This window comes from Hoplias malabaricus, chromosome 7 (assembly GCF_029633855.1).
Source record: "Hoplias malabaricus isolate fHopMal1 chromosome 7, fHopMal1.hap1, whole genome shotgun sequence".
NCBI classification, from domain to species: domain Eukaryota; kingdom Metazoa; phylum Chordata; class Actinopteri; order Characiformes; family Erythrinidae; genus Hoplias; species Hoplias malabaricus.
In genome coordinates this window covers 27872809-27900624 of record NC_089806.1, presented here as the reverse complement: position 1 = coordinate 27900624, position 27816 = coordinate 27872809, and the positions used below count along the sequence as shown (strand labels likewise).

Genomic DNA, 27816 nt, shown 5'->3' with positions numbered 1-27816 from the left:
GATGATGATGATGATGGTTTGTACCTGATTGGTCGTCAGAGATTGAGGAGTGGAGCATCTCTTGCCCCTGATTTTCCTGTACCTTGGTAGTGACCTCACATAAAATTTTTGACACTCGACAAGACAAAGACTTGAAGACATTCCCAGAATTCTGAATTATGCAGTTATAAGAGAGTGTCTTAACACAAGTTATATCACTGAGACAAACCATGTTTTACATAATTCTTAACCAAATTTCACACAGAGTATGTGGCTACCTTGGTTCCTACATAAGTTCATATAAAAAGCTGATTTAAAACATATGTAAACTAATTCCACCCGTTTTGACTTGTCTAAAAGGGAATTCATTTCACAGAGTGGTACACATAGGCAACTTGTTCATCAGGTAAACAAAAGAATTAAGGAATGTGTGATTCTTTTGTTTAACATTCTTTCAAAATGTGTGAGAAGACAGCTTTAATCAAGGTTGAGCCTGTGTGTCTCTATGCATTCTGAAAGATTCTTCTTTTAACCCTGTGTTGTAACCTGTCCTGAAAAGAGCCTGTAGTGTCAGTTATATGACCCTCTCTGGGTAATCTCACATTCCATCTGGCTTGTGTGGCTTGGAGATGTTTCTGAAATTGGAGAAAGGTCTTTCTGCATATTAAGATAACTTCTGCATATTAAGTCCCTAAAAAGTATATTTTTAATTAAAAATTAATAATCTGTTCATCTCCACTACAGTGCTCTTCAAGGTATTCTCTCCATTGTCTAAAAATATCCAGATGCCTTTTCTCTGCCATGAGCAGAGAGAGAAAAGTGTACTCAACCAAGACATTTTTTTAGCCCATTTATAGACACTGGGCTTCGTAAAAACATTAGACCTGATTTAAACACACAAACAGACTGGAGAGCTAGCAAATGAGGTAATATCCTCATAGTTGAACTTTAGGTAATGATAAGAAACAAGAATTAAAATTAACATTCTTCTATGATTATATATCGTAAAATAATGCTAGTTCTTGTTTTTACGATTAATTGATAATTAATTGTGTCTTTACTTAATTATACTTAAGTACAGTTAATTAAGGTACGTTTATTGTAAAACGTTAACAGTATTTTCGATTAATGGCTTTGAACTGCTTTGAATCGCTTGAGCATTCAAACCATGAGAACTAAAAAGAAAAAAAACAGACACTGCTCTATTTAACAATTGAATTTTATTAATATAGGAAAAAAAGTTTTACATAAAGACATTTCTAAAACTAGATTTGAGGCTTTTCTTATAAACCTGAAAATGAGATTTCTCTCATATTTCTAAAAATGGCACTCATTATGGATCTGAGATTGACACATTTTTGTAGACTTAATAGTATGTAGTTTATAATAGTACTCAGAAGTATGAAACTTCTGTTATAGATTTAATATAGATACTTTTCTTGTAGATCTAAGAGTGTAAATTGTATTTTAATCATGAAAGGGAGACGTTTCAGAGGATAATATGAACCCATAACCCTGGCTTACATTGCAGTTAAAGTTTTTTATAATTTTAAAATTATCATTTTAGCGATTTATTAAGTCCAATTGGACAAGATACTCCAGTGCCACCTAGTCCACAGTAGCCTCCTGGGACTTTGCTTAGATACTGCTGGTGATAATCCTCAGCGTAGAAGAACTCTTTAGCCATGGTGACCTCTGTGGTGATTTGCCCATAATTGTTCTCTGTAAGCACCTGGAAAGATAAATAAACAAAAAGGAACATTTAAAGTATAACTCCTGGGAACACAAGGAATCACCACACACACACACACACAAAAAGTTGAAAGTGCATTCCTGAGTGTTCTATTTTTCAGACTGTATAACACACCAAAAACAAAATATATTTATATTAGTTGTAAAATATTTCTAGCATCCCTTGAACAATTTTAGCCAATTAAAAAAAAAATGTAAAACATTTTTTTCTTCGTCAATTGTTTTCTACTAGTGAGGGTATCCATAAACGTAACATAAAATAAATAAATTGGCTAATGCTTACGGTTTTATACCAGTTTTGACCAGCTAGGGCAATTCATTCATTCATTTGGTGTTCTTTATTATTTATAATTTATGCATTATACTTAATAACGGCTGAACTATTTGAGTTCATAACGGCACGGAGTAATACCGGCATGAAGGTGCAGCAGGTAGTGTTGCAGTTTCACAGCTCCAGGGACCTGAAGGTTATGGGTTCAAGTCCCGCTACAGGTAATTGTCGGTGAGGAGTTCTCCCCGTGTCGGCATTGGTTTCCTCCAGGTGCTCCAGTTTCCACCCACAGTCCAAAAACACACATTGGTAGGTGGATTGGCAACTCAAAAGTGTCCATATATATATATATATGTGTGTGTTTGTAGCCCTGTGTAGGACTGGCCTTGCACTCAAGTGTTTCCAGGTGGGCTCTGGACCCACTGGACCCTGAACTGGATAAGCATTTACAGATAATAATGAATGGGCAATTTGATCATCTCTCTATGATGGCCAACTTACTCATGTCTCTGCAATGGCAGTCTACTGAGTTGGATTGCTGCCTCATAATCAAAGCTGGTACAGCACACTAATTATCTTCTCAGAATATTTTTGTCCTGAAAACCGAGAAGTATCTCACTGCAGCCTATAGGAAGACAGAGTTGGACATTACCCCCTCCTTATGTCAGACACCATGCTTGGGTTCAGTACAATACCTGTGTCCAAAACTGTGACCTATTCAATATATAATGCACTATTTTGAGGTAGTGTCACAAAATCATTCACTACCCTCCTTAATTCAATTATGGCTCACATTCACACCATGAAACAAAAATTTCAAGGGGAAGCAGAAGTTAACTGAAGATGTATATCACCCCTATGTCGGTAAGTAAAATAATTTGTTTATTTGTTCTATTACAAAACTCTTTGTTATATTGTTGTCTGTTTTTGCTCCATTCACAAATGGCATATAATATGTAAATACATATGAGTAGCAGCATAGATAAATATCATTACAGTGTGTAGTGTGGCACATTTATGTTATTGCTTCTAGTCATATGCTGTTTTGTAGACCTGGTTGTACATCCAGCTATGTTTATATTTTTATTATTTTCATGAATGGTTTCACATGAATGTCAGGGGATTCACCAGTGTGCAGTGCTGACTGTTGTTACATATAGTTTTGTGTTTTTTGCTTGCTGCAGAGTCAACTCTTCTGTAAGAAGAAGAATGAAAGTTTCCGTGAACAATCAGGCTCAATTTTTTCTGTTAGTGATGCACTTCTAGGTAAACATTTATTGAAAGAATTCTCAGGCTTGAATTTGTGAAACAAATGTAAATATTGACATACATTGCCATCACAAATTGTATACTTCACGGGTCTTGATTTATTAACTGGACACAGCTAACCCTAGTGGTTATGGAGACAGACACTGACCATTTTCAGGTTTAATGTTAGCACTTATAGGAACTGTTCAGTGTTCCTTATGAAATGTTGTTGCGAAAAACATTTTCAGTATTCCTCATTACTTTCAGAGTTCCCCCTCCAGGGTGTGTTCCCGGCTTGCGCCCAGTGATTCCGGGTAGGCTCCGGATCCCCTGAGACCCTGAATTGGAAAAGCGGTTACAGATAATGAATGAATGATGTTCTTACTTACTGCATGTTCTGAAAGTCATAGCCAGGTTTGTACTGTCAGTGCAATTAATGTTGCCAAATTGGGCCATTTTTAAAATATATATATATTTGGCTGTTGTCTGTAGCTTCAGGGAATGGTGATGTTTGTTGGTTGTCTTGATGTTCAGTTAGAGTTCTGTGCTGTCAGGAGAGACCTCCATTATGATACAATAGAGCTGAATATTTTTATTATTTACACCTCAAACACAACACGACTGGATCCTGACCACTAGAAGTTTATCAAAAACAAGGTATAGGAGTACAAACCCTATCAAGATTTTTTTTTAATTCCTCACAGAGTTATTGTACATTAACCATTTTTATCCATGTCTTATCTGATAGAATATTCCAGTCCAGATGAAGGTTGATAAATGCTGTGTTCTCAAGCTATTGGTAAGTAAATTAACAGAAAACAGTCAGTTCTACTGGCACACGATTTGTATGTAATTCAAACATTTGTGATATACATAATCTAGTCTTTCACATACTTTCATCAAAAACACACAATAGTCCATGCTAATTACATTCAGGTTGTTTAATGTTATCAGTTGTATATGGTGTATGTTTCTGTACACTCTATACATGGCATTCAGATGGCAATTTGATTTTAGTTGAGTGATAATCTCAAATTATGACTTTAAAGTTATATCACCAGTAAGGCTTATAAATGCATTCTAGTTGTGTTTAGAGAATGTCACCTGCAAGTTACACACACTTATGAGTCAAATTATATGTTTTCATGTCCATGTAGCTTACTCCTTACACACATCGTACATCATACTCTGCTATTTTGTGTTGAATTTGGAGAAATCACTTGTTATAGTAGTTGTATTGAGCTATTTAAATTGTTCTTGTTTGATTGGTTTATTGAAAACAGCTAAATGTTTGTACATTTTGGCAAAAAAACTAATTTGCAATGGGTTTGTATAATTTCAGTTGCAACTGTATTCCTTTTTAGAATGATGAACTCAAATGTGCCAGGAGAAACCAAAAAGCATAAGGGGCATGACTGGTGATCCTGCAAGGTATAACGGTATAGTTGAATTTATAAGGGCACATATCATTGGGTAACTGAGCAGATTTAAAAATAGTTTTTTTTATAACATCTGATAACTTGTGTTTTTTATACTAATTTCTTTCAGAAGAATTCAGCTTGTTGAATTTGAAAGGTAAAGGAGAGTTAATGCATACCATTGATAATCACCAGATTTAAATTTAAAGATTGTTGTGTGACTGTTCTTACAGCTGAACTGGGCGTTTCCATTTTCATTTTGCTTACTGTTGTAGACTTAACAATGAGAAAACTGGGGTTTATTTTAAAAATGTTGAATTTGAATGCAGGTTATGTAACATAACAATGTTTTCCAAGAAAACTGTAAAACAATATCTACATGTTTCTGTGATGTCTTTCAGAGTTGCCCCATATTTTCTGGAGGACATACTATTAAATGCAGTCTTGGATGTGGATGGCCATGCTATTTTAATGTGTCACTAGTGTGTCGCCTCTTATAGGACATAATTTGAAAACAATCATTCTAGGCATGAGCAAAATTTCAGTGGCTTTACAGTACGTATAAGAAGTTTTATGATATTTCAATACACTAAGACACAGAGTTGTACTCTAATGAATGCTTCTCAAATTTGAAACGTAAAGGTGCTTTTTGAAGATTGTCCCTCAGACCCGTGGTTGCAAAAAAAGTCGACACAAAAATGTGTCAAGAACTGAAAATTTAGTTAAACATATGCAGTTATGCTGTCTTTTTATAAACTAATACTAAGAGTATACTTCCCTTTATTATTTGAGTTCAAGGTGGTGTAATACATTTCCCACTTTCTTTTTATTAATCCAGTCCTGGAAATATATAATCCTCCTTAAATTAACTGCATGCAAGCTCCAGTACACTATATAATTAACTAAATCTTCGCTTTAATCGAGCTAAAACTCACATCGTCTCTGACTGCTGTGTGTTTCTGCAACAATGGGAAGAACACGCGATAGAATAAAAGTCCCCTTGGACTGGGCGGCACAATGGCGAATATCTGTGGGGAGTTTGGTGTGTTCTACCTGTGTCCACGTGGGTTTCCTCCCACAGTCCAAAACACACATTGGTAGGTGGATTGGCGACTCCAAAGTGTCCATAGGTGTGTGTGTGTGTGTGTCTCCAGTGTGTGTTCCTGCCTTGCGCCCAATGATTTTGGGTAGGCTCTGGACCCTCTGAGACCCTGGGCTGGATAAGCAGTTACAGATAATGAATGAATGAATGTTTCTTCTGGAGATTTCTATCCTGATGTCTGGATACCTTTCTTGGTCTCTCAATATATTGTCTTTTTTATAACCTTCCAAACTTTTGTGCAATTGAACACGAAATAATAAGCAGATTAAATAAGATTTTATTCACAATCAAGGTTACTTGAGATTTTGCCACAAATGCAGATTTTTCCAATATCAACAACCTTAGCATACAACTTCCATTTAGATTTTGCATATATCCGAATATTGCATGTTTTTACTGGTTATTTTATTAAAATTGTAAGTTCATTTCTCATTAGTAATTGGGTAATGTTTTTCTTCCCTTAGTGTTTCATTACTAAACTCTCCTGGACACTTTTCCAGGCAAAGAGAAAGGAAGCGCGTGAGAGGAAAGTGCTGGGCTGCTCGAGATGCACTGTGAAGAGACCTGCCAACTATCTCATTTTGCAGACCATCTGGTATGAGGCAGGCATGCACCTGTTCTGAGCAGCTGGAGGAGACAGGAGTGAGGTACAGAGCAACCCTCTCTCTCTCCCTCTGCATCCATCACAGGCATGCATAGGGGGTGTGTGATTCTCCGCCAGTGGCTACAAATTAATTGTTCAACTGGATTGAGCATAGGCAAATGAAACACCCCTTTAAGCAGGGAACACATTGTGTGTGCCGTGCTACTTAGCAGGGGGAGGGGTTCAGGCAGAATAATGTTACAGAAAGAGGGTCTGCAGATCCATATCCAACAGGACAACTGTGTGAAATGTAGGACTCTGGAATTCGATCCAGTGCAAATAATTATTCTATTTTGGTGTCTTGTGTTTAAATGACAGCTATGAGCTTCTAGTGCTCAGCTGAAAAGATGATGCACGCAGTTTACTTCAACATTTCCTTACACTCGCTTAATAATCCATATGTACACAGAATTATTATTTATTTTTACCCATGTCCCCCCCAGGGCTTCATAATATTGCAAAAGTATGATTCAAAATCTTGGAGATTCATTCAAAGAAGATAGTCTTCAATCCTTGGTCTTGTCAAGGGTCTTAAATTGTATGTGATGTCATTGCCAAGGTACAGGAAGCAGCCAATCAGGAGCAAGAGAGGCTCCAATCTTATCCAATCGGTATTAAACGCGGGTTTTCTAAACTCTGGTTAAAACCTGTGGTGCCAACTTCTCTGCCTCTCTCTGCCTTCTTCATTCTGCTCTGCTGCTTCAGATACCTAGGGTGTTTTGTCTTTTAGCCTTTTTCAAGGCTAAAACGGGAAAATTACTCGGTTTTTGAAATGGCTCTGCAGGCTCCTCTGCAGGCGTCAGACTCATGGCTTTCTTAAACAGTTTTGGGCCCCTAAAGAGTGGTCCAGATTGAGAACTATAGTAAACAGGGCTGTAGTTATTCCAGCAAGAATTCGGCGCCACACTCAGAGCATGTAGGAAACCTTAGACCTCTGACCCTCAAAAGGATGACACTTCCGGAAGCTTCCGGATCAGCAACAACGAAGACGGCCACACGCACCCTCAGAATGACCTTCTGAGATGAGGAGACACCTGCACAGGAGAGACAGGCCTGGACATGTCTCACAAGGCAGCGGATCAGCGATGAGGGAGAATCCCCACAGAGAACTTCAGACTGCCACCAGCTCCGAATGAAATGGTGCTGTGTCTGAAAGTCTCGAGAGAAAAGACTTTCTCTTTCTTGGCTGCAAACTGCACGGCCCACGTCTGCAATTCTCCAGGAAGTCGCACCAGAAAGCACTGCGTGTCATAATCCCAACTATCTCCAGCCCTCTCCACGGATACATAAGGTCACATGGTCTCATGTCTTTCATGGCTCAGGGTTGGTACTGAAATGCTTACTGGGATCAACAATAGCCTTTCTTAGAACTTAGGGTAATTATCATAGACAGGTTCCCTCATATATTAATCTCCCTGTTCCCTCATGTATCACGGTAATCCATTTCATTATATGAATATATAATCAATATTCATTATTTGATATTAATTTTAATAAACCAGTGTGTGATAAAACCAATCCTTGGTTATTTGTGTGTGCACCTTTCTTGTATGGAATTATAACTTCAGATTCAATTTCAGAGTCAAGAACCCACGGTGGTTCAATGAGCATAATTCATTAATAATAGTTAATTCTAGCTAATTCTGCTGTATAATATGTGAAGATGGCCTTCTTGTCTAAGCTAAAATTAGACAGGTAAAGACACTACATATTATTTAATGGCTCCCAAACATGGAGTTTAGCAAATTGAATTAAATAATTAATTATTAATAAAATGGCGGCACGGTGGCGCAGCATGTAGGGTCGCAGTCACAAAGCTCCAGGGGCCTGGAGGTTGTGGGTTTGATTCCCGCTCCGGGTGACTGTCTGTGAGGAGTTGGTGTGTTCTCCCCGTGTCCGCGCGGGTTTCCTCCGGGTGCTCCGGTTTCCTCCCACAGTCCAAAAACGCATGTTGGTAGGTGGATTGGTGACTCAAAAAGTGTCCGTGAGTGTGTGAGCGAATGTGTGTGTGTGAGTCTGTTTTGCACTGTGAAGGACTGGCGCCCCCTCCAGGGTGTATTCCTGCTTTGCGCCCAAAGATTCCAGGTAGGCTCTGGACCCACCACGACCCTGAACTGGATAAGCGGTTACAGATAATGAATGAATGAAAATGAATTATTAATTAATTAATTATCATTGACTCCGCTATGTAGTGCTTATGCCACTGCAACGTGTGCATAATTATTCCACCACACTTTATTTAAATGAAAATGTACTTCCCATTTGAAAGTAGCATTTCATGTGATCATGCAACATTTGTGCCAAATTCATTGATCCTTTGTAACCGTTTATCCAAATCAGGGTCATGGTGGGTCTGGGTCTGGGCCTACCCGGAATCATTGGGCGCAAAGCAGGAACACACCCTGGAGGGGGGGGCACCAATCCTTCACAGGGCAACACATATTCACTCACACCTACGGACATTTGGAGTCGCCAATCCACCTACCAACATGTGTTTTTGGACCACTGCTAAAAAAAAACTGGCAAAATTCAAACATTAAAGATGAAACAGTACCACTTCAATAACATTATCACCCAACAACAGTCAGTCTGTGCTTGTGGAAAAAGAAGCACATTGCATTGTCATTTTCAGGACGTCTCTACATGTCTATCATCCCTTCAGGGTGGGGCCAAAAGCGCAATTAGCAGGTGATGTTTTAAAAAAATACCTGGAGCCGAAGAGTTTACAGCTACGCTTACATTAGTAGATGAGGTGGGGAGGAGAAACAAAGCCACTTGTGATGCTTAATGTAATTTTTTCCACTCTCTATGGAAAATGTCCTTGAGTTTGAGAAAAGGACTGTATAAAATAACATGTCGCGTTCTAACTTTTCTTAAATAGTGCAGTATTTCAGAGACAATGGCTGTCTCACTTCATCCAACAGTAATAGGAGCACCATTTAAGGTGAAATGGAATATTACAAAATCATATTGTTCCACCCTGCAAATCTACATGTTCATCCTGGCCCCCTTTCAGCAACAACCTGTGCTTAGGTCAAATCATGGCTCTTGCTCTCTCTCTTTTCTAGTGAGAACTAATTTATCTGTGGTGGCTTAGCCATGCCTGAACGTAGCCTTGAATAACTCTAGCTATCGACAGCCACAGCTATACCCCTGGTGTAGTGCCAGTCCCCCACTACACACACAACCTCTGGGCAGCAGGCCAAGCTGGCACAGGCAGATAAGATTTAAGTGGAGTGCCTGACCATCCTCTCCCCATCAGATTGCTGCTAACTGGCTCTCCAGCGCTAAGGCACAGCTTGATCCAAAAGCAAAGATGGGGACAAGTATGAGCCCCCCCTAATAGCAAGGAGACGGTGGACCACTGTTGGCCCATTGAGTGCAAAGTTGGAGGTCCACTAGTGTTTTGCACAGTGTTTTTCACATTTTAGCACTTTTCCATTCACAGTCCAATGTACATTTTATTCCTTCATTAGGTTCTTTTGTTATTCTTTATAAATAAGCAACAAATTTAGTAAATAATTTTAATCCAGCACAGTGTCAACATTTTTAGCATAATCATTTTATATCAGGCTTATACTCATTATTATATCTCTCATAGATGTTGGTAATATTTGTATTAGTTTGTTTTACAGAATAGTAGTCTCTGTGAATTTAAAATCTGTTTGAGAATATTAAAAATTACTTATATCCTGTACAGGACAGTAATCTGAGTGGTCAGATGGTGGACCAGCAGTGGTCTAAAGTCAGTGGTGTGGCAGCCTTTTTATGGCAGTGGACTGATATATGTTCGCTGTCTGGGCCCGTCCACATCTGTTTATTTTTAAAAACTGATATTTTCCAAGTTTGGCATGTGAGTATAATTTCCTTGCAGACAAGAGTAATTTTCATTGCGCGAGATGTTTTTTTAATATTCACAATTGTACGTCTACGGATGCGAGGTGTTTTTATTTTTTTCTCTCGAGCATTAATGTTCCTTGTGCAAAATGCTTTTACGCGCTTGTGATTTTTGACATGTATTATTTGAGGTTAAACTGTTAAGACAGATGATTTGTTTGAGACGAACAGAAGCGCCACTCTCCCTCAGCCAGTGGGAGGGACGGATACTCCACGGTTCCTAAAAAGAGAATTTAGTCAATCAGCAGTAAGAGTTAGCTGTCAATCATGTAGTGCTGCAGGCAATGGAGACTTAGTCCCTCCTACAGAGTGTTGCTTTGAAGCGGCGCTGAGAACAGCAGGTCAGAGCTGAAGCACTGGGGACTTACAGCTCTGCAGTTAGATATACAGATGCATATCAATAAATTAGAATATCATCAAAAAGTTAATTTATTTCAGTAATTCAATTCAAAATGTGAAACTCATCCAGATTCAGTACAAACAGAGTGATCTATTTCATATCCATCCATCCATCCATTATCTGTAACCGCTTATCCAATTTAGGGTCGCGGGGGGTCCAGAGCCTACCTGGAATCATCGGGCGCAAGGCGGGAACACACCCTGGAGGGGACGCCAGTCCTTCACAGGGCAACACAGACACACACACATTCACTCACACCTACGGACACTTTCAAGTCGCCAATCCACCTGCAACGTGTGTTTTTGGACTGTGGGAGGAAACCGGAGCACCCGGAGGAAACCCACGCGGACACGGGGAGAACACACCAACTCCTCACAGACAGTCACCCGGAGCAGGAATCGAACCCACAACCTCCAGGCCCCTGGAGCTGTGTGACTTGCGACACTACCTGCTGCGCCACCGTGCCGCCCATCTATTTCATATGTTTATTTCTTTTAATATTGATAATTATGGCTTACAGCCAATGAAAATCCAAAAGTCGTTGTCTCCTAAAATTAGAATAATCAACACAAAACACCTGCAAAGGGTTCCTAAGCCTTTAAAATGGTTCCTTAATCTGGTTCAGTAGGCTACACAGTCATGGGGGAAGACTGCTGACTTGACAGATGTCCAGAAGACAGTCAATGCCAGAAGTGTCTTACCTGGGCCAAGGACAAAGGGACTGGACTGTTGCTTAGTGGTCCAAAGTCTTTTGAAAGTAAATTTTGCATTTATTTGGAAATTAAGGTCCCAGAGTCTGGAGGGGGAGTGAAAAGGCACACAATCCAAGCTGCTTTAGGTCTAGTCAGTGATGGTTTGGGAAGCCATATATCAAGTCCAAAGTCAATGCAGCCATCTACCAGGAAATTTTAGAGCATCCAGTGCTAGCTCGTTAAAAACTAGCACTGGCACCAGCAACTGGTTAGCAGTTCATACAACAGGCTGGAGGCTCCTCTTTGACTGAAGCTGGAACCTAAGCTCCAGTCATTCTGCGAAGGGTATGGGTGTTTGGTTTGCTGCTCTACCAATGAGGGTCGACCCTGCTCACCCTGACACTCCTGTACATTATTATCCTGGATTATATAACTTGATTATAATGGCTCGACTACTGTACTAGCAGCTATGTTGAAGTTGTCAGGTTTTCCTGACAAATTCTTTGGCAGTACCTGCTGACTAGTTGTCAGATTGTTTTTGGGCCCCTCGATAAATGTCCAGACTGCCAGCACCTAAAATAGTGTTCACACTTATCACCACTTCCCTCTTCTTTACAGTTGTGGCATCCTTGTGAAATATTCCCTTTTCCTGCGTGGGCGGAGCCTTGGAAGGTTCTGAGGCACTTTCTCATCACAGCCACTTAGCACTGTAATCATTTCATAGAGCTCAGTGTTTCTTGTACCCACTTAGCAGAAGGTCTACGTGTTTTTTGAATATCACAACCTAAGCAGATGGTTCCTGGACCCCCAACATTGTTGCGCCATATATCGCAAATACTCAACCCGGGACTGATTGCTTTAACCACCGCTTCCATAATCTCTTCTTCACTGTACCCTTTATTCAGTCCTCTGTCAATCTGGCGCATCAAGTTGGTGTATTTTTGGCCCTTCTCTCCAATCTGACAACAAATCTTAAATTGCCTCCTCATTGTTACTTCTGGTAATTGGTTTGTATGAGACGTCAACAAGTTCAACTGGTTGCAGGGTATACTCTTGATTCTTTCATTGAGTCTATTCACTTCCCCTTGTAAAGCCTGATTACTGAGCTGAAGCTGTGAATACTTCTGGAGAAAGTTCAAGAGGGCAGATACTCTGCGGCTGTCAAACAGAGAATGTGCTTCTCATTGGTTGTTGCATTTAGTGCTGCAGCCAATGGACTCCCGCCTACAGTGGTTTGTAGTTTTTCTGGCGACGCTGAGAGAAACAGGTCAGTGCTTTAAAAAATAAATAAATACATATAAAAAATGGTGAAGACACCATTTGTTTACTTTGCTATAAAAAATAAAAATAGCAGCTTGGATGAAGGGAGTTTGGTTCTTAATGTGAATTTACTTGAAGTGTGCACTGCGTAACAGTACTATCTAGGAAAATCTAAGCATCACCGTATCGTATATCACCATTTATTTAGGCATATAGCGATATGAGGGTTTTTTTTGTCATATCGCCCAGTCCTAGTTGAAATAGATCACTCTGCTTGCAGTGCATCTATATAACATGAGAGTTTCACTTGAATTGAATTACTGAAATAAATTAACTTTTTGATGATATTCTGATTTATTGAGATGCACTTGTAATAGGTGTTTGTACTGCGTCTTGGAGAATATACATTCCATTCACCCTCAGCACTTCAGTGATGACAATAAGGCTGACAGACTTTTAGGATCAAAGTAATTCTTTATACATAAAAATCACATTAGATCATTTCAAATAAGATATTCTCACATTCCTTCATTCGAATTCAGAAAGTTGGCAACCATTCATGTGATGGGAGTGCAAGCCATGAAGGCAGGAGGCGCTGCGTAATAATTATAATTATGATTTTCTTAAGGTAAATTTTTTGTGTTTGTGTCAATCATTGCCATGCACAGCGCAACCATGCGTTCACACTAGCAGACGACAAAGTGACAAGCATCCAGTCATTTCCTGTGGAAGAACGCAATTTGTAGTTTGTGGCAAGTGATTAGGTGACAGAGCAACATGCGACAAATGAAGTTGGGATTTTCTTAACTATAAGCAAATGAGTTATGATGTGGTGAAGTGACATTCTAGACGATTGGCTGCACAAAATTATTTGAAACAATCATGGACACAGGGTCAGAATTTCATAGACACAGGGTCAAAGGGATTTGTGTGTTTAGAGGTGTACTACAATGCCTTGTTTAATTCTACTGAGAAATGAATCGCCAACCAAAATGTTACCACACATGGAACCTCAACACCATCTCACGATTTTTGTTACACAGATTACAGATAAAAGCACATTCTCAGAAAAAAAGGTACAGTAGAGGTGCATCACCAAACGTACAAGCAGTGTAAATGTAATTTTAAACATACAACAGTGGGTTTAAAGTCCAGTTATGTTGCCTAAATGTACATTACTGTCACGCCTTCTAATGAACAGACTCTATATCCTGAACCCAAAAACTCCACTTCCCAGAACTCCTCTGTCTGTCACATGACTCCTCCAACCACCTGGTCGACCTATCACAACTCCAACTCTCCTGAGTATTGATTAAGTACACCTGCATTAGACCCTTTATAAACTCTCACCTTCCAAAAGTCCCTTGTGAAGTATCATCTCTGTTCACAGAGCATACTGAGCATTTTTGTCTCTCTGTAGTTTCTGGTTTTGATCTATTGTTTTCTTGACTACGTTTTTGCCTTTCCCTTTTGGACTTTGATGCTTGTTCTGGTCTCGACTATTAGGACTGCCTCTAGTGTTTACGACTGTGTTTTGCCTACATGTTCCTGTTTGCTAGTGTGTTTACCTTTTGCATGTTCAAGACTACTCTGTTGGATTGCCCTCATTGTTAATAAACACTTTAGCCTTTTCGGCGTGTGTCTGTCCTAGTCTGAGAGCATTACAATTACATCCTCATCTCCAGAATGGAGAAGTCAATATTTGTACTATTTCATTATAAAACTATGTAAAATAATAGAAAAATCCTGAAGATAAAATGAGGCATATGAAAACACAATTTTTAAAACTACAATTATAAATTAATAAGGTACAATTGTTCCCTTATTAAATGTACTGAATATGCACCCTTGAGGGGACCACCACAGCAACAGGTTTTCTGACAGAGTACAGTTTAATTAATCTATGCTTTATGTCAGGATTTTAAAAATTACACCCCACATATAATGACATTTTTCACAGATTTTCTGTGCTGGATCGTTGTTAGTCCTCAAAGAGCCCTTTCAGATTGCTCACACCTGACAGACAGCTTAGATCCTTAAAACCTTGTGGGAGTGATCAACTACATCTCATGATAAGGTGGGAAATTCAGCGCAACAATCACAATGGATGGCAGTGAAACCATAACCCTAGCTTGCCTCTCATTTCTCTAGTCTTACGGCATGATGTTAACGATATGTTTCAAACCTGAGAGTCTGCGTCCACCCCACATTAAAGGATCCAGAGTCGTATATATTGAACATTTCATTTATTAATTTAATTTATTTATTCAATTATGATTCTCAAACAGGGCGGCCCCGACTGCACTGATTATGGGTTATGGATTCACCATAGGAAAATCTGGGAAGATGATCACAAGCATACACTTTCTCTGATGTTATTCCAGCCACTGCATCTTCTCAAAGTGCCACTAACACTCAAACTATGCTTTGTTAATTTGTCAACACATTACTTAACCCTCCTGTCATGTTTGGGTCAAATCTGACCAATTTACAACTTGAAACACTTATAAATATTGTGTTTTACATCTGATTGCCTCAAGGCCTTATGATATCCTCCACACTATGCACCTGAACATATAAAAGTGATGATCATCTCTTTTATTGAATTTTGAGTATTTTAATCAACCTTGTTACACCTGTGGTGTTCCTGGTCAAAAGTTCCTGACTGCCATATGAAATGAATGGGTATCCAGACATCCATCAGACAGAAACATCCCCATACACACCACCCCAACTAACTAACTCACTCACTCACATTTCAGACTGAATAATGACCTTTGCGGGTACACATCTCTTTCCCATGCTTTTGTGCCTGTCCCCCACGTGAACCACACCTTCCAGATGAATTAATGTATCATCTTCACACAGGCCTCATATATATAGTTTGATGTTTGCCTTGCACTCCTATTACTCTGAGCACAATGAGTAGGTGACTGACCAAGCGGTTATCTGTCGAAGAGGTTCTGGTCCAGTTGTTTGGACATGATGAAGAGGGCACTGAAATTGAACCAAAGATAGAGGAGAATGTCTCAGAAGTGAAAGACCTGGCCTGTGGCACTGTTCCACAACATCCTTGATGTGTCTGCTTTCAACGCATATGTGGTGTGGACAGCCATCGACCCAACCTGGAATCAGGGGAAGAGTTTCAAGAGGTTCCTAGCAGAGCTGGGAAAAGCTTTGGTAACTCCTCTTATTCAACGGCACCAGCACATTCCTCACACACCAGCCTCTGCCAGTCTGGTTAGGAGTGTGCAAGCCCCAGCCCCAGCCGCTGCCCAGGCTGCTCTTCCCCAAAAAGGACATGGGCAGAAAAGGAAGCCCTTAGGAAAAGGGCTGCCAAAAGGAAATTCTGTTCCCCTAGAGGCAACACTTATGTAGACTGTAACACTTATCCAGTTCAGGGTCATGGTGGGTCCAGAGCCTACCCGGAATCATTGGGCGCAAGGCAGGAACATAAGGCAGGGCAGGAACACACCAGTCCTTCACAGGGCAACACACAACTATGGACACTTTTGAGTCTCCAATCCACCTACCAACATGTGTTTTTGGACTTTGGGAGGAAACCCACGGGGAGTACACACCAACTCCTCACAGACTGGATAAGCAGTTACAGGTAATGAATGAATGAATGTAGGTTGAAAAGGATTTACAAATGTAAACTTGTATGTGTCAATTTTTAGTTTACCACATCATTTGAACATGGCAGCTGTCTTTCACATTGTGTGAAAATTTCATGATGAATGGAACAATTTTTAAAGAATTTAGTAAAATATTTTTCCATTGACTTCCATCAAGAGTTAAGAAGGTTTTTCCTACTTCTGTAAAGTTGCTATTTTGGAGATTCATGTTTTACATTGCACAGCAACAAAATCATATTTACAAAATACAAGAGCTAGAACTGTACAATTCACTGTGTGGCTTCCAAGTTAATCATGTTAATATCTGTAGCATAAATCAGTACATTTCAAATAAATGCTGATCAGTTACTTGAATGTTCAAACAGGGCAAAGCACCTGCATCATGCCTTCGACCCATACGTCTCACACAGCTGTTCAACTTTCTTTGTTTACATGTAGGAGAGTTTATGACTCACTTGCTGTAGGAGGAAAGACATCACACAAATGTCTTGTGCAACCCGTCACAGTGCAGATGGAACATAGGTCAGAGCAAAGGCACAGGAAAAGTAGAATGAGACAGGAAATGATATGCTACAGTCACTCCTATATGTTTCATGGGTACATAAGTGTGAACATTTAACAAGTTTTTCTTATTTTTACTATTACTATCTTAAAGTTTTTAATTCTACACACGTTTCTCTAAACATTTTCACAGGCACAATTTTTGAGCTACAACCCACAAATCTGGAACAAACATAGACCCTATAGTGTAATTTATGCTTTTTGTAGCCATCCGACTTACAGATTTCAGAAAACGATTGTCTAAATTTGAAAATTTTCCCTTAGGAATCAAGTCAAAAGTGTCTGTATATGTTTAACCATATAAAAATCATACACAAGATAAGATGTAAAATATCCTATGCCAATACATTAGAGATTCACATAGGGCCCACAACACTCTATTCCTGCCTGCAGCCACCAAAATTCCTGTTGAATCCTACACCTCAATACTAAGGTTGCTGTGGCCATTTATTATCTGAATAGCACCCAGGTATTCTTAACAACTACGGTTACTCATTGAGCCCAGCCCATGAGTACCTAAACCAGCCACTGTATCATCAGGCAGGTACCTTCTCTCATTGGTGTTTCGCTGAATTAAGTCCACAACACCTCCAGAAGACGTCCTAAACCCACCCCGCTCCAAGCCAGCTTTACTGTCCTACCTTACCCTTACTGTAAATCTGCACTTGCCTCCATGGTGACTAAGGCTGTACCTAGCTCCACTGGTACATTTAATGCTCAGTGCCACCAGTTCCATGTGAACTTTACATGCTACATCACCAACAATCCCAATAGCATCTCTACAGTGCATTTCCTCAAGTAATCTGTGCTTTCCTTATCCACAACCACTGACTAGACCTTTCAGCTGTTTCTGATAAATCCTTCACAGCTGGAAGGACCCCTGATGCCGAACTGCACAAGCAGGGATGTGGCCCATTTGGCTACAAATCTTCTAACCCCTATCTCCACTGGTCTTACATGTGCCTGCCATCCGCGTTCCCTCACTTCAGCCACCAAGTCTGCGTACTTCAGCTTCAAATGCTTCATCTACTGCATCCTGAAATGGAACCGGTAACTAAAGATAACTCTATGAAATAAACTATCCGTTTACTTTGAGTAGAGCATCATGTCTGGCCTCAGTGTAGTTAACACAATGCACTCTGGGACCTGCAGCTTTTTCCTACGTCCACCAGCAATTTCCAGGCTCATGTTTCACTCCATCTACCAACATTTGTAGCCTGCACACTTTCTTGAAAACATTCCCTGTCATGCACAAAGCTAACAATTTTATTACTACAGTCACTCGTCAATCCATTAACCTCTGGTCATTTGCTGTCCAACAAACATGCTAAAACCCTTTGCATCTGATTGTCTCCATGTATTCCGAAAAACAAAATTTACAAGCTGATAGAATATGCTTCAGCGTGCCAACCCCTGTACACAATCCACAAATAGTCTTCCACAGATTCTGTGGTGTTGGATAGACGTAATAAGTTGCTCCAGCAAAAACTTAATACAACTTGCCTCTATCTCTCACAACACTTGCCAGGAAATCTTCCACTTCTCTAGATTCTCCCATCAAAGCCACTGGCCTTGTTTTGCCTGTGAAGCCGCTGTTGCACACGCTGCCTGCTTTTCCTGTTCGCAAATAAAACTAGTCCTCATTTGCCTTCTCTCTGGTAATGTGACCTTACTAAAAGCTTTCCACAAATCACCTGACCCAAGGCCTGCTCTTCCGCATTGTCCTTGGCCAATCACATCCTTTAGTTCTAATTAGCTCCTGGCTACCTACATAGCCACTTTCGGATTCCACTTCCTTCCTGTTTTTGTGATTTCCGCTGCTGCTTTTATCACTGCATCTAAATAATTAACCTAATAATTAACTCAGTTTTCAAGCTATGACCATGAGATTTCACATGGTGAACCCTGGGCAGAACAGGACCCCTCAAATCAAGTTTCAGATCAGTCACACTAATCCTTCTCATTTTATCTCTCCTTCAATATCCTTCCATTCATCTGAATGAAGAAGGCTAGATTGGGTGATGTCATAATCCACTCTAACTCGGGTGTCTTTCTGAATAGGACTTATTCCTGCTGAATGTTTTTTTCTAAAATCTGTTTACTTTTACCTAGAAATTTAATTTACACTTAAAATGGTAGGAAAATTTCCCCTTTCTAACACCTATAAATATGAAACCACAGTAGAGTTTTTGAGTTATGAGTGTTTGTTTGGCACTAGGGAGGGTCCCAAGACCCATAGACTAATTTTTTGAACAGGTTAGCACATATTTTTTTAATGTTTGTGTGTATTTACACTGCCATAACACCAACAATTCTTGCTCAATCTGCACAGTTTTTGCAACAAATCAACTGCCAAAGGGTTCTTTCTCATACAGTGTGATTAGTTTTTCAATGTGGGGTATGGTGTTGCACAGTGCTTTTTCAAACAGGTCCTCTCATAGGCAGAACACTGACATTTAACCACCACTCTCACTCAGACACTCATAGACAATACACACAGACTCATACATATAGAGCCTAATGCAATATTTCTCAAAGTGTGGGGTGTGTAGGTATTGCAGGTGGGGACCAAGAAATCTAAAGAAATTGAGAATTTCTTTATTAATGAGCCTGTCTATATTAATGCCTTTCTGTTTTACCTATAAAGCTTACTTAGTAAAAACCACACACTCAATGGATTCATTAATAGCCCTTAAACATAGTAAAGGAACATTAGATTAGACCCCAGACATTATATATATATATATATATATATATATATATATATATATATATATATATATATATATATACTACACTATAGAAACACTGATAAGGGTGGTGTGTACATATATATATATATATATATATATATATATATATATATATATATATATATATATACACACACCACCCTTATCAGTGTTTCTATAGTGTAGTATGTAAAGTTCCATAGTTTGTTGTATGGGACACCCTCAGAGTATGATAGAGTCTCAATCTCTAATGTTAATGTTAATCAAATGCTGTTCCACATCATTATAAATTAAGTATTTCACTGCCTTATTTACATTGGAATCATCTTATAACTAATATTTTGGGAATGGGATGGGCTTTGACTCAGCAAATATGTCCCCCACCAATATCAAAACTCAATTCTATGTCCTTGCACCTGCCTTTGCTCATTTTTACACAGACTGAAAAGTAAGAAACTGAAGCACAGTTTAAATATTAGGCCAATTTTCTGTATTTATGAACACTGATGTTAATGTGTCTGGTGTTATGTTAGACTACTGATGTAGAGATCAAAGTTGATGTTACATAAATAAATTAGAAAATTGTAAACTTGCTTGTGTATTTTATTACCATTTTTGGGGGCAATACAGGACAGGTGAGGCGCAGAAATTTCTTTTCATCTGAGGTGAGGAATGATAGAAAAAGTTTGAGAACCACTGACCTAAGGCATACGAATAACAGCATAAACCACTTAAGGAAACCATGGATAAATGTGGCTGGATTCTTAAGGTGAAATGTAAAATTCCAGCAGTTGATTTTGAACAAAGTAGTCTAAATATAATGGGAGTCTTTTTAAGGTGTCCATTTATTTGGCATAGTCATTTCCTAAGGTGGAAGCCGAAATGAAATGACTTTGGGGGGAGGTGTTAAAATTGTTTAAAGTGGTGTTTTATAATGAGGCCAGCAAAATATAATGGCAGACTTTTTAACATTGTGAGACTTTTTTAATGGGGTATAGCGTATTAAGAGTATTTGAGTTGGTTATGTTTAATGGTGATTATCACTTATAATAATTATTATTATTACTGAATTGAATGACAAAAATATTAATAACTTATCAGAGATTGAAATACTGTCAATGCTAGGAATGTTAGGAATGTCAATGCTTCTTCCGGTGTTTGACTTGTCACTGTTGAAGTTAGGCTGGTTAGTGGGGGAAGTCCCTCCAGGATGAGTCAGCCACTTTCGGAGTCCTTTAAACGGTGTGATGTCAGTCAGGGATTCCCTTCACAGAGAACTGCTAGCCTGGCTGGTTTTCCCAGAGTGAGGTAGAACGTTCTTCAATGAAGCGCCGTTTCCTCCGATCTTCAGAAGCTATTTTCCGAATTAATTAGCTACTACTACTACTTTTCCGATTTCAGCGGTGGCCCTTATTCTGGCCAAAATAAGTTTCACCTGCTTTGATCAGTCGTAAAATTTAACGTGGATTGGGCTACAAACAATGAACACAAATAAGAAAAGAAAAGATTACTGACAATTAATCGACCGTTTACTTTTTTAGTTTCTGTATTGCACTGCTAACTGACACAAGGCGTCCCCTGTTAGTTTGCATGAAGGTCTGTCTTATTTTAAGAGTCTTTTGGAAGAGTCAGCTTGTCAGCATAGAGAGAAGAGAAAGAGCATAAAGAGTGTAAGGGAGAGCGTAAGAAGCATACGCGAGCCGTACGAGAAGAGATCAAGAAGAGTATGTGAAGAGGTATGCCAAGAGAGACGAGAGTTAAGAGAGTTAAGCGACTCCCTTTTTCATAGGTGGCGCGGTCACGCCCATTTGGGAGGTCTCCGTCCTCTGATTGGTTCCTGGGTTTGGGGAGTACACATGACCGTCTCCAGTTTCAGGGAAGAGAGAGAGATCACTTTTTTTTTTTTTTTTTGGCGAATGCATAACCTCAATGAATAAAAAATACTTCATACATAATTGAATGTAGCATAATGAGTATACTGGAGTATTTTTATCAAATATATATATATAATATAATATAATATATATATATATTGAGTATATTACCAACTATTGTAGATGTTAGAGATTAATTCATCTCTCTAAATTGAGACAGGAATTTTTCCTCATGATTAAAACAGTAATTCACATCACTCGGTTAGTTAGTAGACAGTCATCTGAGAATAACAGAGGATAACATTAATAGCACATTGCATAATACATGTTTAGTAACAACGACACGTATGCGTTCGATATGATGTGTTTAGAGGGAAAGAGGGCGAAAAATGATTTCGCAAATGTCCACTTGGGGGCACTGTTGGTCCATGCTGTTTGTCTGGTTTGAACTAATGTGGCGAGATGTCACCATCAGCAGTCCTGAGTCATCTGTTGATTTTTGCGATAAGGGTCGCCATCCTGATGCTGATGATAATAAAGCTGGGGTTCTTTAATCCTGGTCTCCAAGGCTCTGATTGATCTTTTAGGCTTAATGGGGTCATAAAATTGGGGGTATCACTTTAATGTCCAGAAGAAGAAGAGGGAGTGGTATTTTTACAGTGGTATTTTTTTATATACATGTCCTATTCTATGACGGGGTCATTTACTTAGGGTAGAAGACTAAATAAAATAACTGACTTTTTAAAGTGGCATTTATTTTAATGACCATTTCAATGAAGTAGTTGCTTACTTAAGGTGGAAACCTGCAAAATATAATGGTATACTTTTTAAGGTGGTAATAATTGAAATGTGCCCATTTTTATTAATTGGTCTCTTTCTTAAGGTGGAAGCCTAAATGAAAAGGCTGATTTTTAAGGAGGAGTTTTTTAAGCAGTACATAAGCTAATGATGCTAGCAATATGTGACAAGCTAAATTTAAAGTTTGTTCATGAATTTCCCCTCTAGTTAATCTGGCTTGTTATCTTCTTCTTCTTCTTATTATTATTCTCTTTGCGATTTTGTCAAAGCTGCTCCTCCTAGTGTTCATGCTATGGCCATGAAACTTCACACGATCATAGATCCTATACCAACTCAGGTTGCTTGTGCTTTTTGTAGTGATCTGACTTACAGATTTCAGAATACGAGATTCCAAACTGGGACTTTTTCCCATAGGAGTGCATTGGCCAATATTTCAACCTGCTCTAACTCTGTCAATTTTGAAGCTACGGCCACAAGATTTGACCCAGGTGCTCCTTGACCTGTTGCGTTGATTTTCAGACTTCTCACCCTCATCTGTCCCATTTTATCCATCCTTCAATATCCCTCCATTCACTTGAATGGGGGATGGCTAGAGTGCATGATGTCATCGCACTCTAACTTCTCTGCCTGGTAAGCCTTTTTCCACTTTTCAGCCAAACATTTCCCCATAACTACCTTATACTTTCACCTAGAGACGTAATTTGTTGATAAATTTCCCCCTTCTAGCCTGTGTACATTTAAGATCCTTTGAAAATATGTTTTTTTGAGTTATGAATTTTTGTTCTGCACTAGGGTGTTTCAGCTCCCACAGAGTTCAATGTATTTTCAAAGCGGCTCGGTGCACAAAATATCAAAAACTTGTTCTGTGATTAACTCGTCATGACATGATCAATTCTGACTCAAACTGCAAAGGTTTTACACCAAATCGATCCCCAGAATGTCCTTATTGCTACAGTGTGTTTGGTTCAAAAATTTCAGGAAAGTTTTCTGAGCTACATGTCTGGAAGGTGTACCCCCATAGGAATTAATTGAATTGTGAATCTTTCAGTGCTTCAGCTGTGTGTGTGTGTGTGGCATGGGTGTGTGAAAGAGAAATGGAGGGGGAGGGGTGTGAGAGACATAGGCAGTCTCTAAGATTTTAAAGGTCATCTTTAAGGTGAAAATCCAAATAAATTGTTATTTATAAGGTGGACACCTTGATAAAATTGTGGGTTCCTTAATATGGATTTTTTTTAAGAGGTGGTAATCAAAATGTGTCTTTAAGGTTTTAAGGGTTATTTGAAGTGGTCATTTATTTAATGTGGAAGTCTAATTTAAATGGGGCATTTTTTCTAAAAAGTGGAATTGTTTAAATTTCACCTCTCTGACACCTGTAGATATGAAATTATTTCTCTGTAGTGTTTTTCAGTTATTATTGTTTGTTCGGCACTAGGAAGGGTCCCAGGCCACATAGACTTCTATGTTTTTTGACCGTGTTAGCACATCTTTCTTTAAAATGTTTGTGTATGTTTACCCTGCCATAATACAAACAATTCTTGCTCAATCTGCACAGTTCTTGCACCAAATTGCCAAAGGGTTCTTTCTCGTACAACGTGATTAGTTTTTCAATGTGTGGTATGAATTTCATACAGCGCTTGTTCAAAATGGATATGGTCCTCTCATAGGACATCTATGGCAGAACAATCCGGAACACTGACATTTAACTGCTACTTAAATGCCACTGTCACACAGACACTCAGACATTAAACAAAGACTCATACACATAGAGCCTAATGCATAGAAATGACAGCATATCCTACTGAATTAAGTAAGCCCCGGATAAATGTGGCTTCTTAATTTTAAATTCTGGTTTCTTAAGGTGGAATGTAAAATTCCAGCAGCAGTTTATTGAACGAAGTAATCAAAATACAATGGAAGTCTTTTTAAGGTGGAAGTTTTTTTGTTTTTTTTTTGGACAAATAAAGATGAAAGATGTCCATTTATTTGGCATAGTCATTTATAAAATGGCTGATTTTATTTTAATATGGCCTGCAAATTATAATGACAGGCTTTTTAAGGTGACCATTTCAGTGAAGAGGTCACTTACTTAAGATAGATTTTTAATGTGGATATTGGATAGATTTTTCTATATATTTAATAATATAGCTATTAAGCAGCATATAATTTAATGTTGCAGTGATGCTAGCAATATGTTACACGGCAAATTCATGAAAGTTCATGAACTTTCACCTTCTAGTCTTCTTATTATTCTCTTTTTTATATTATAAACGCTACGCCTCGTAGGGTTTTCAAGCTACAGCCACAAAACTTCACATGATCATAGATCCTATACAAACTCAGGTTGCTTGTGCTTTTTGGACTGATTGGAATTACGGATTTTGGAATACGAACTTCCAAAATGGGAATTTTCCCCATAGGAATGCATTGTGTCAAATTTCAAGCTGCACGAACTTTGTCAATTTTCAAGCTATAACCACAGGGTTTCAGATGGTGATACCTGGATACACTAGACGAGGACTTGAACCCACAACCTCCAGTTCCCTGCAACACTAGCTGCTGTGCCACCGTGCTGCCCAAATTTTAGCATAAAAATTATATTATATGCAATGATAAATTTTTTACTGAAATTCTATGATGCAGTCAGCAACGGCATGAAAATATGTAGAAAACATACAGCCAGGGTAGTTGGATTGGTGAAAGGACACACATGAATATATTCAGGTGTACTTCTCCTCTAATCAGAAAAAATACAAGCAACTGACTTGTTAAGTCAGACATGTATCAGGGGCAAGAGCTGTCCTCTGTGCCCCCAAGCTGAGATATATTTTATTAATTCCTCCAATCATTCAATCAGATTCATTATGCCACACGCCTGCTATGGGTCAGAGGCCATCCTCCCCTGGAGACACCGTAGCTAACTCCAGCCACCATGGAGCTCACACTGCCAGCCTTAAGAATGGGGATGGCTGGTCTTTAAGGACCCTGAGGACCTTCTGAACAAAGAGGCCAGACAAAGATGAGGTATTGCAATGATGTAAGTGTTTTAGGTAAATTTTTTTTAATAAAAAAAAACTTCTACTGGACCAAACCTACAAAAGAGAAAAAAGACAGGGTTTGTAGTGGTAAATGTGTCTCATCAGTTTTTCACATCAAAAGGCAGGACAGTAGCAGTGCCAAAGTATTGAGTACTGAGTATAGAAGTCTTGAGGCCCTTAATTCAAAAACAAGGAATAATCACATAATAACTATATATGTATAATAATAATGATATCTTCAAGAGATTCTTCTGAACTAGAATTAAGCCAAAATTAAACCTGGTTCATAATTCCTTGTTTCTGCCCACTGATAAAAGCACACTAGTCCATTTTCAGTGTCATGTTGTTCAGTGACAAATCTAGGACTTCCAGAAAGCCTAAAGTAATGATTTTGCTCTAAAATAGGTTAGACCATTAGAAATTATACTGATTGAATAAAATCCATGTAAAATATTCATTTAGTAAAACATTTTAAACTTGAAAGCCTTTGACTCTTAAATTATTTGCCCAGCATTTGATTTGCACTTCAGAAACTTTATCTAACAATAAGAAGCTAAATATCTGACAAGTATTTTAATCTAAATTTTGTATATTTAAATGATATTCATCTGAATTATAAATCTGATTTTCACCGAACTAGATTAGGAACACATATATTGTACATTGTACACATATTCATTGTTCATTTTATCAGCTCAACTGACCAAACAGGAGCAATTTATTGTTGTACAATAACCGACTGTAGTCCACCTATTTCTCTGAGTACTTTCTTATCCCCAATTTACCCTGCTCTTCAATAGTCAGGACCACCACAGAGCAGATATGAGCTGGGTGGTGGACCATTCTCAACACTTCAATACCACTGTTGTTGTAGTGTGTGTTGCACTCTACCAATGAATGATTCATCATTCATAAACACACACACACCGTGCTTATTAGACCTATGAAGTTTTTCTATGGGTGGGGCTTTACCGTCTAAAACTCTTTTTCACTGATCATCAGTTCAAAGTCATTCAGCACTGTGGCAGTGTGTTAAAAAATATTTAAAACACATTTCACCTCAGACTACAATAATAATCTCTAGTTAATAGGTGGAAAATATTTTGACAGTGATGCTCTCTGCACTGTTTAAACAGTGACATCTTCTTCATGGCAGGTTAAATAACTGTAAACAACATGTTGAGGTAATGGTTCTTGTACAGTGAAAAACTGATTAATCTCCTACAGATAAGAAACCCTATATAAGGACTTTTGATTTGGCCCATCAAAATGTTATCCAAACCCAATAAGGCAACTTTTACTGTATGTAAGGATTAATATTTATTTTTATGTTTACTGCATTAATTAACTAAAATGTGAGAGAACAAAACATTTGTTTTTAAAACTTGATTAGAACATACCTCATCTGGGCCAAACACAAACTACAATTTGACATTATGAAGCAATTCCGAAAAAAAATTAGTCACCCACCTCTGGACAACAGGTTAACATTTATAGTTTCTTTCTGTCCCTTCATCTCATCCTGTTGCTTCACATTTTGCCTCCTGAAATTTTGTTCTGAATGATTCAACCATACAAAATTGATGTTTTATAATTTGATATTGCTCACATGAAAAACGACTCAAAAAGTAGTTGAAAAACCTGTGTATTAATAAGTAAAAAATAAAAAAGTGCTGACTCAACTGAGTAGATTCTGAAACTGGGTGTCATTGAGTGTAATCATAATCATGAATTGGTGTGTATGAAAGTCGGCCTGTGGTGAAGAGTGCTCCTGTTTTCCAGAGATGCACGTCTTGTTTGTGCTTGACTATATGCATAATTCAGGCTAATTAATTTGAATGTTGGCATCAAGCCTCATTTGGAATGCAAATACCTACATCCACTGCTTTGGGGGATAGAAAAAAAACATGAGATTGGGATATGAGAGGTGCTGATAAGAGCATATAACCACTTAGCTGAAGCACTTCAGACAAGCAAGACCAAATGTAAAATTAGGCAAGAAGCAAGTGCCATGTTGTCATATTGCATTCACATTCACACATACATACACACAAAAAAAATATTGCAATGATAAGTATATACATGTACACAATCATGAACCATGCAAGACTACACACCCCACAAAAGACACATTTTATCAGGTAATCAAGCTGAATGACCACACTTATCACATTTATAGGTCAGAGGAAACACACACACACACACACACACACACACGTTTATCCACAACAGCCTGTTTAAGTGCCTGTTGTTCAAAATTTGAATAAGACTGTGTTTACTCCAAACACCCGAGCCAAGCAGTGTGGCATGAGGAGCAGAATAGCTGTTAGTTTAGTAATTTTTTTTGCTGTGTTCTTTTTATTCTTTGTTTTCATTTTCACCACTACCCTTATTTATTTGCATGTGTTGTTTTTGTTTTGCTCCATTTAATCTCACATTTGCACTCTCATATAAACATGGGTCCATCACTGTGATTGGAGATACTCAGAAGGAGGCGGAACAACCCTCAATGGCCA

At 38.6% G+C, this 27816-nt stretch overlaps 1 protein-coding gene across 2 annotated transcripts in view; it reads right to left on the bottom strand.

Moving 5' to 3' along the window:
- Positions 1-1182: 1182 nt before the first annotated feature.
- Positions 1183-27816, bottom strand: part of msraa (methionine sulfoxide reductase Aa) — a 132889-nt gene continuing 106255 nt past the window's right edge. Inside the window, exons 6-7 of one of the 2 annotated variants that reach the window (XR_010803902.1) lie at positions 2144-3588; positions 1581-1711 (exon numbers count right to left, since the gene is read on the bottom strand). Coding sequence is in view for 1 of the 2 variants with exons in the window: in XM_066677166.1 (XP_066533263.1) it covers positions 1538-1711 (174 nt within the window). In the remaining variant the exon portion in view is untranslated. Of the gene's footprint in view, positions 1712-2143; positions 3589-27816 lie in introns of both variants that reach the window. The other variant, XM_066677166.1, reaches the window with a different exon arrangement.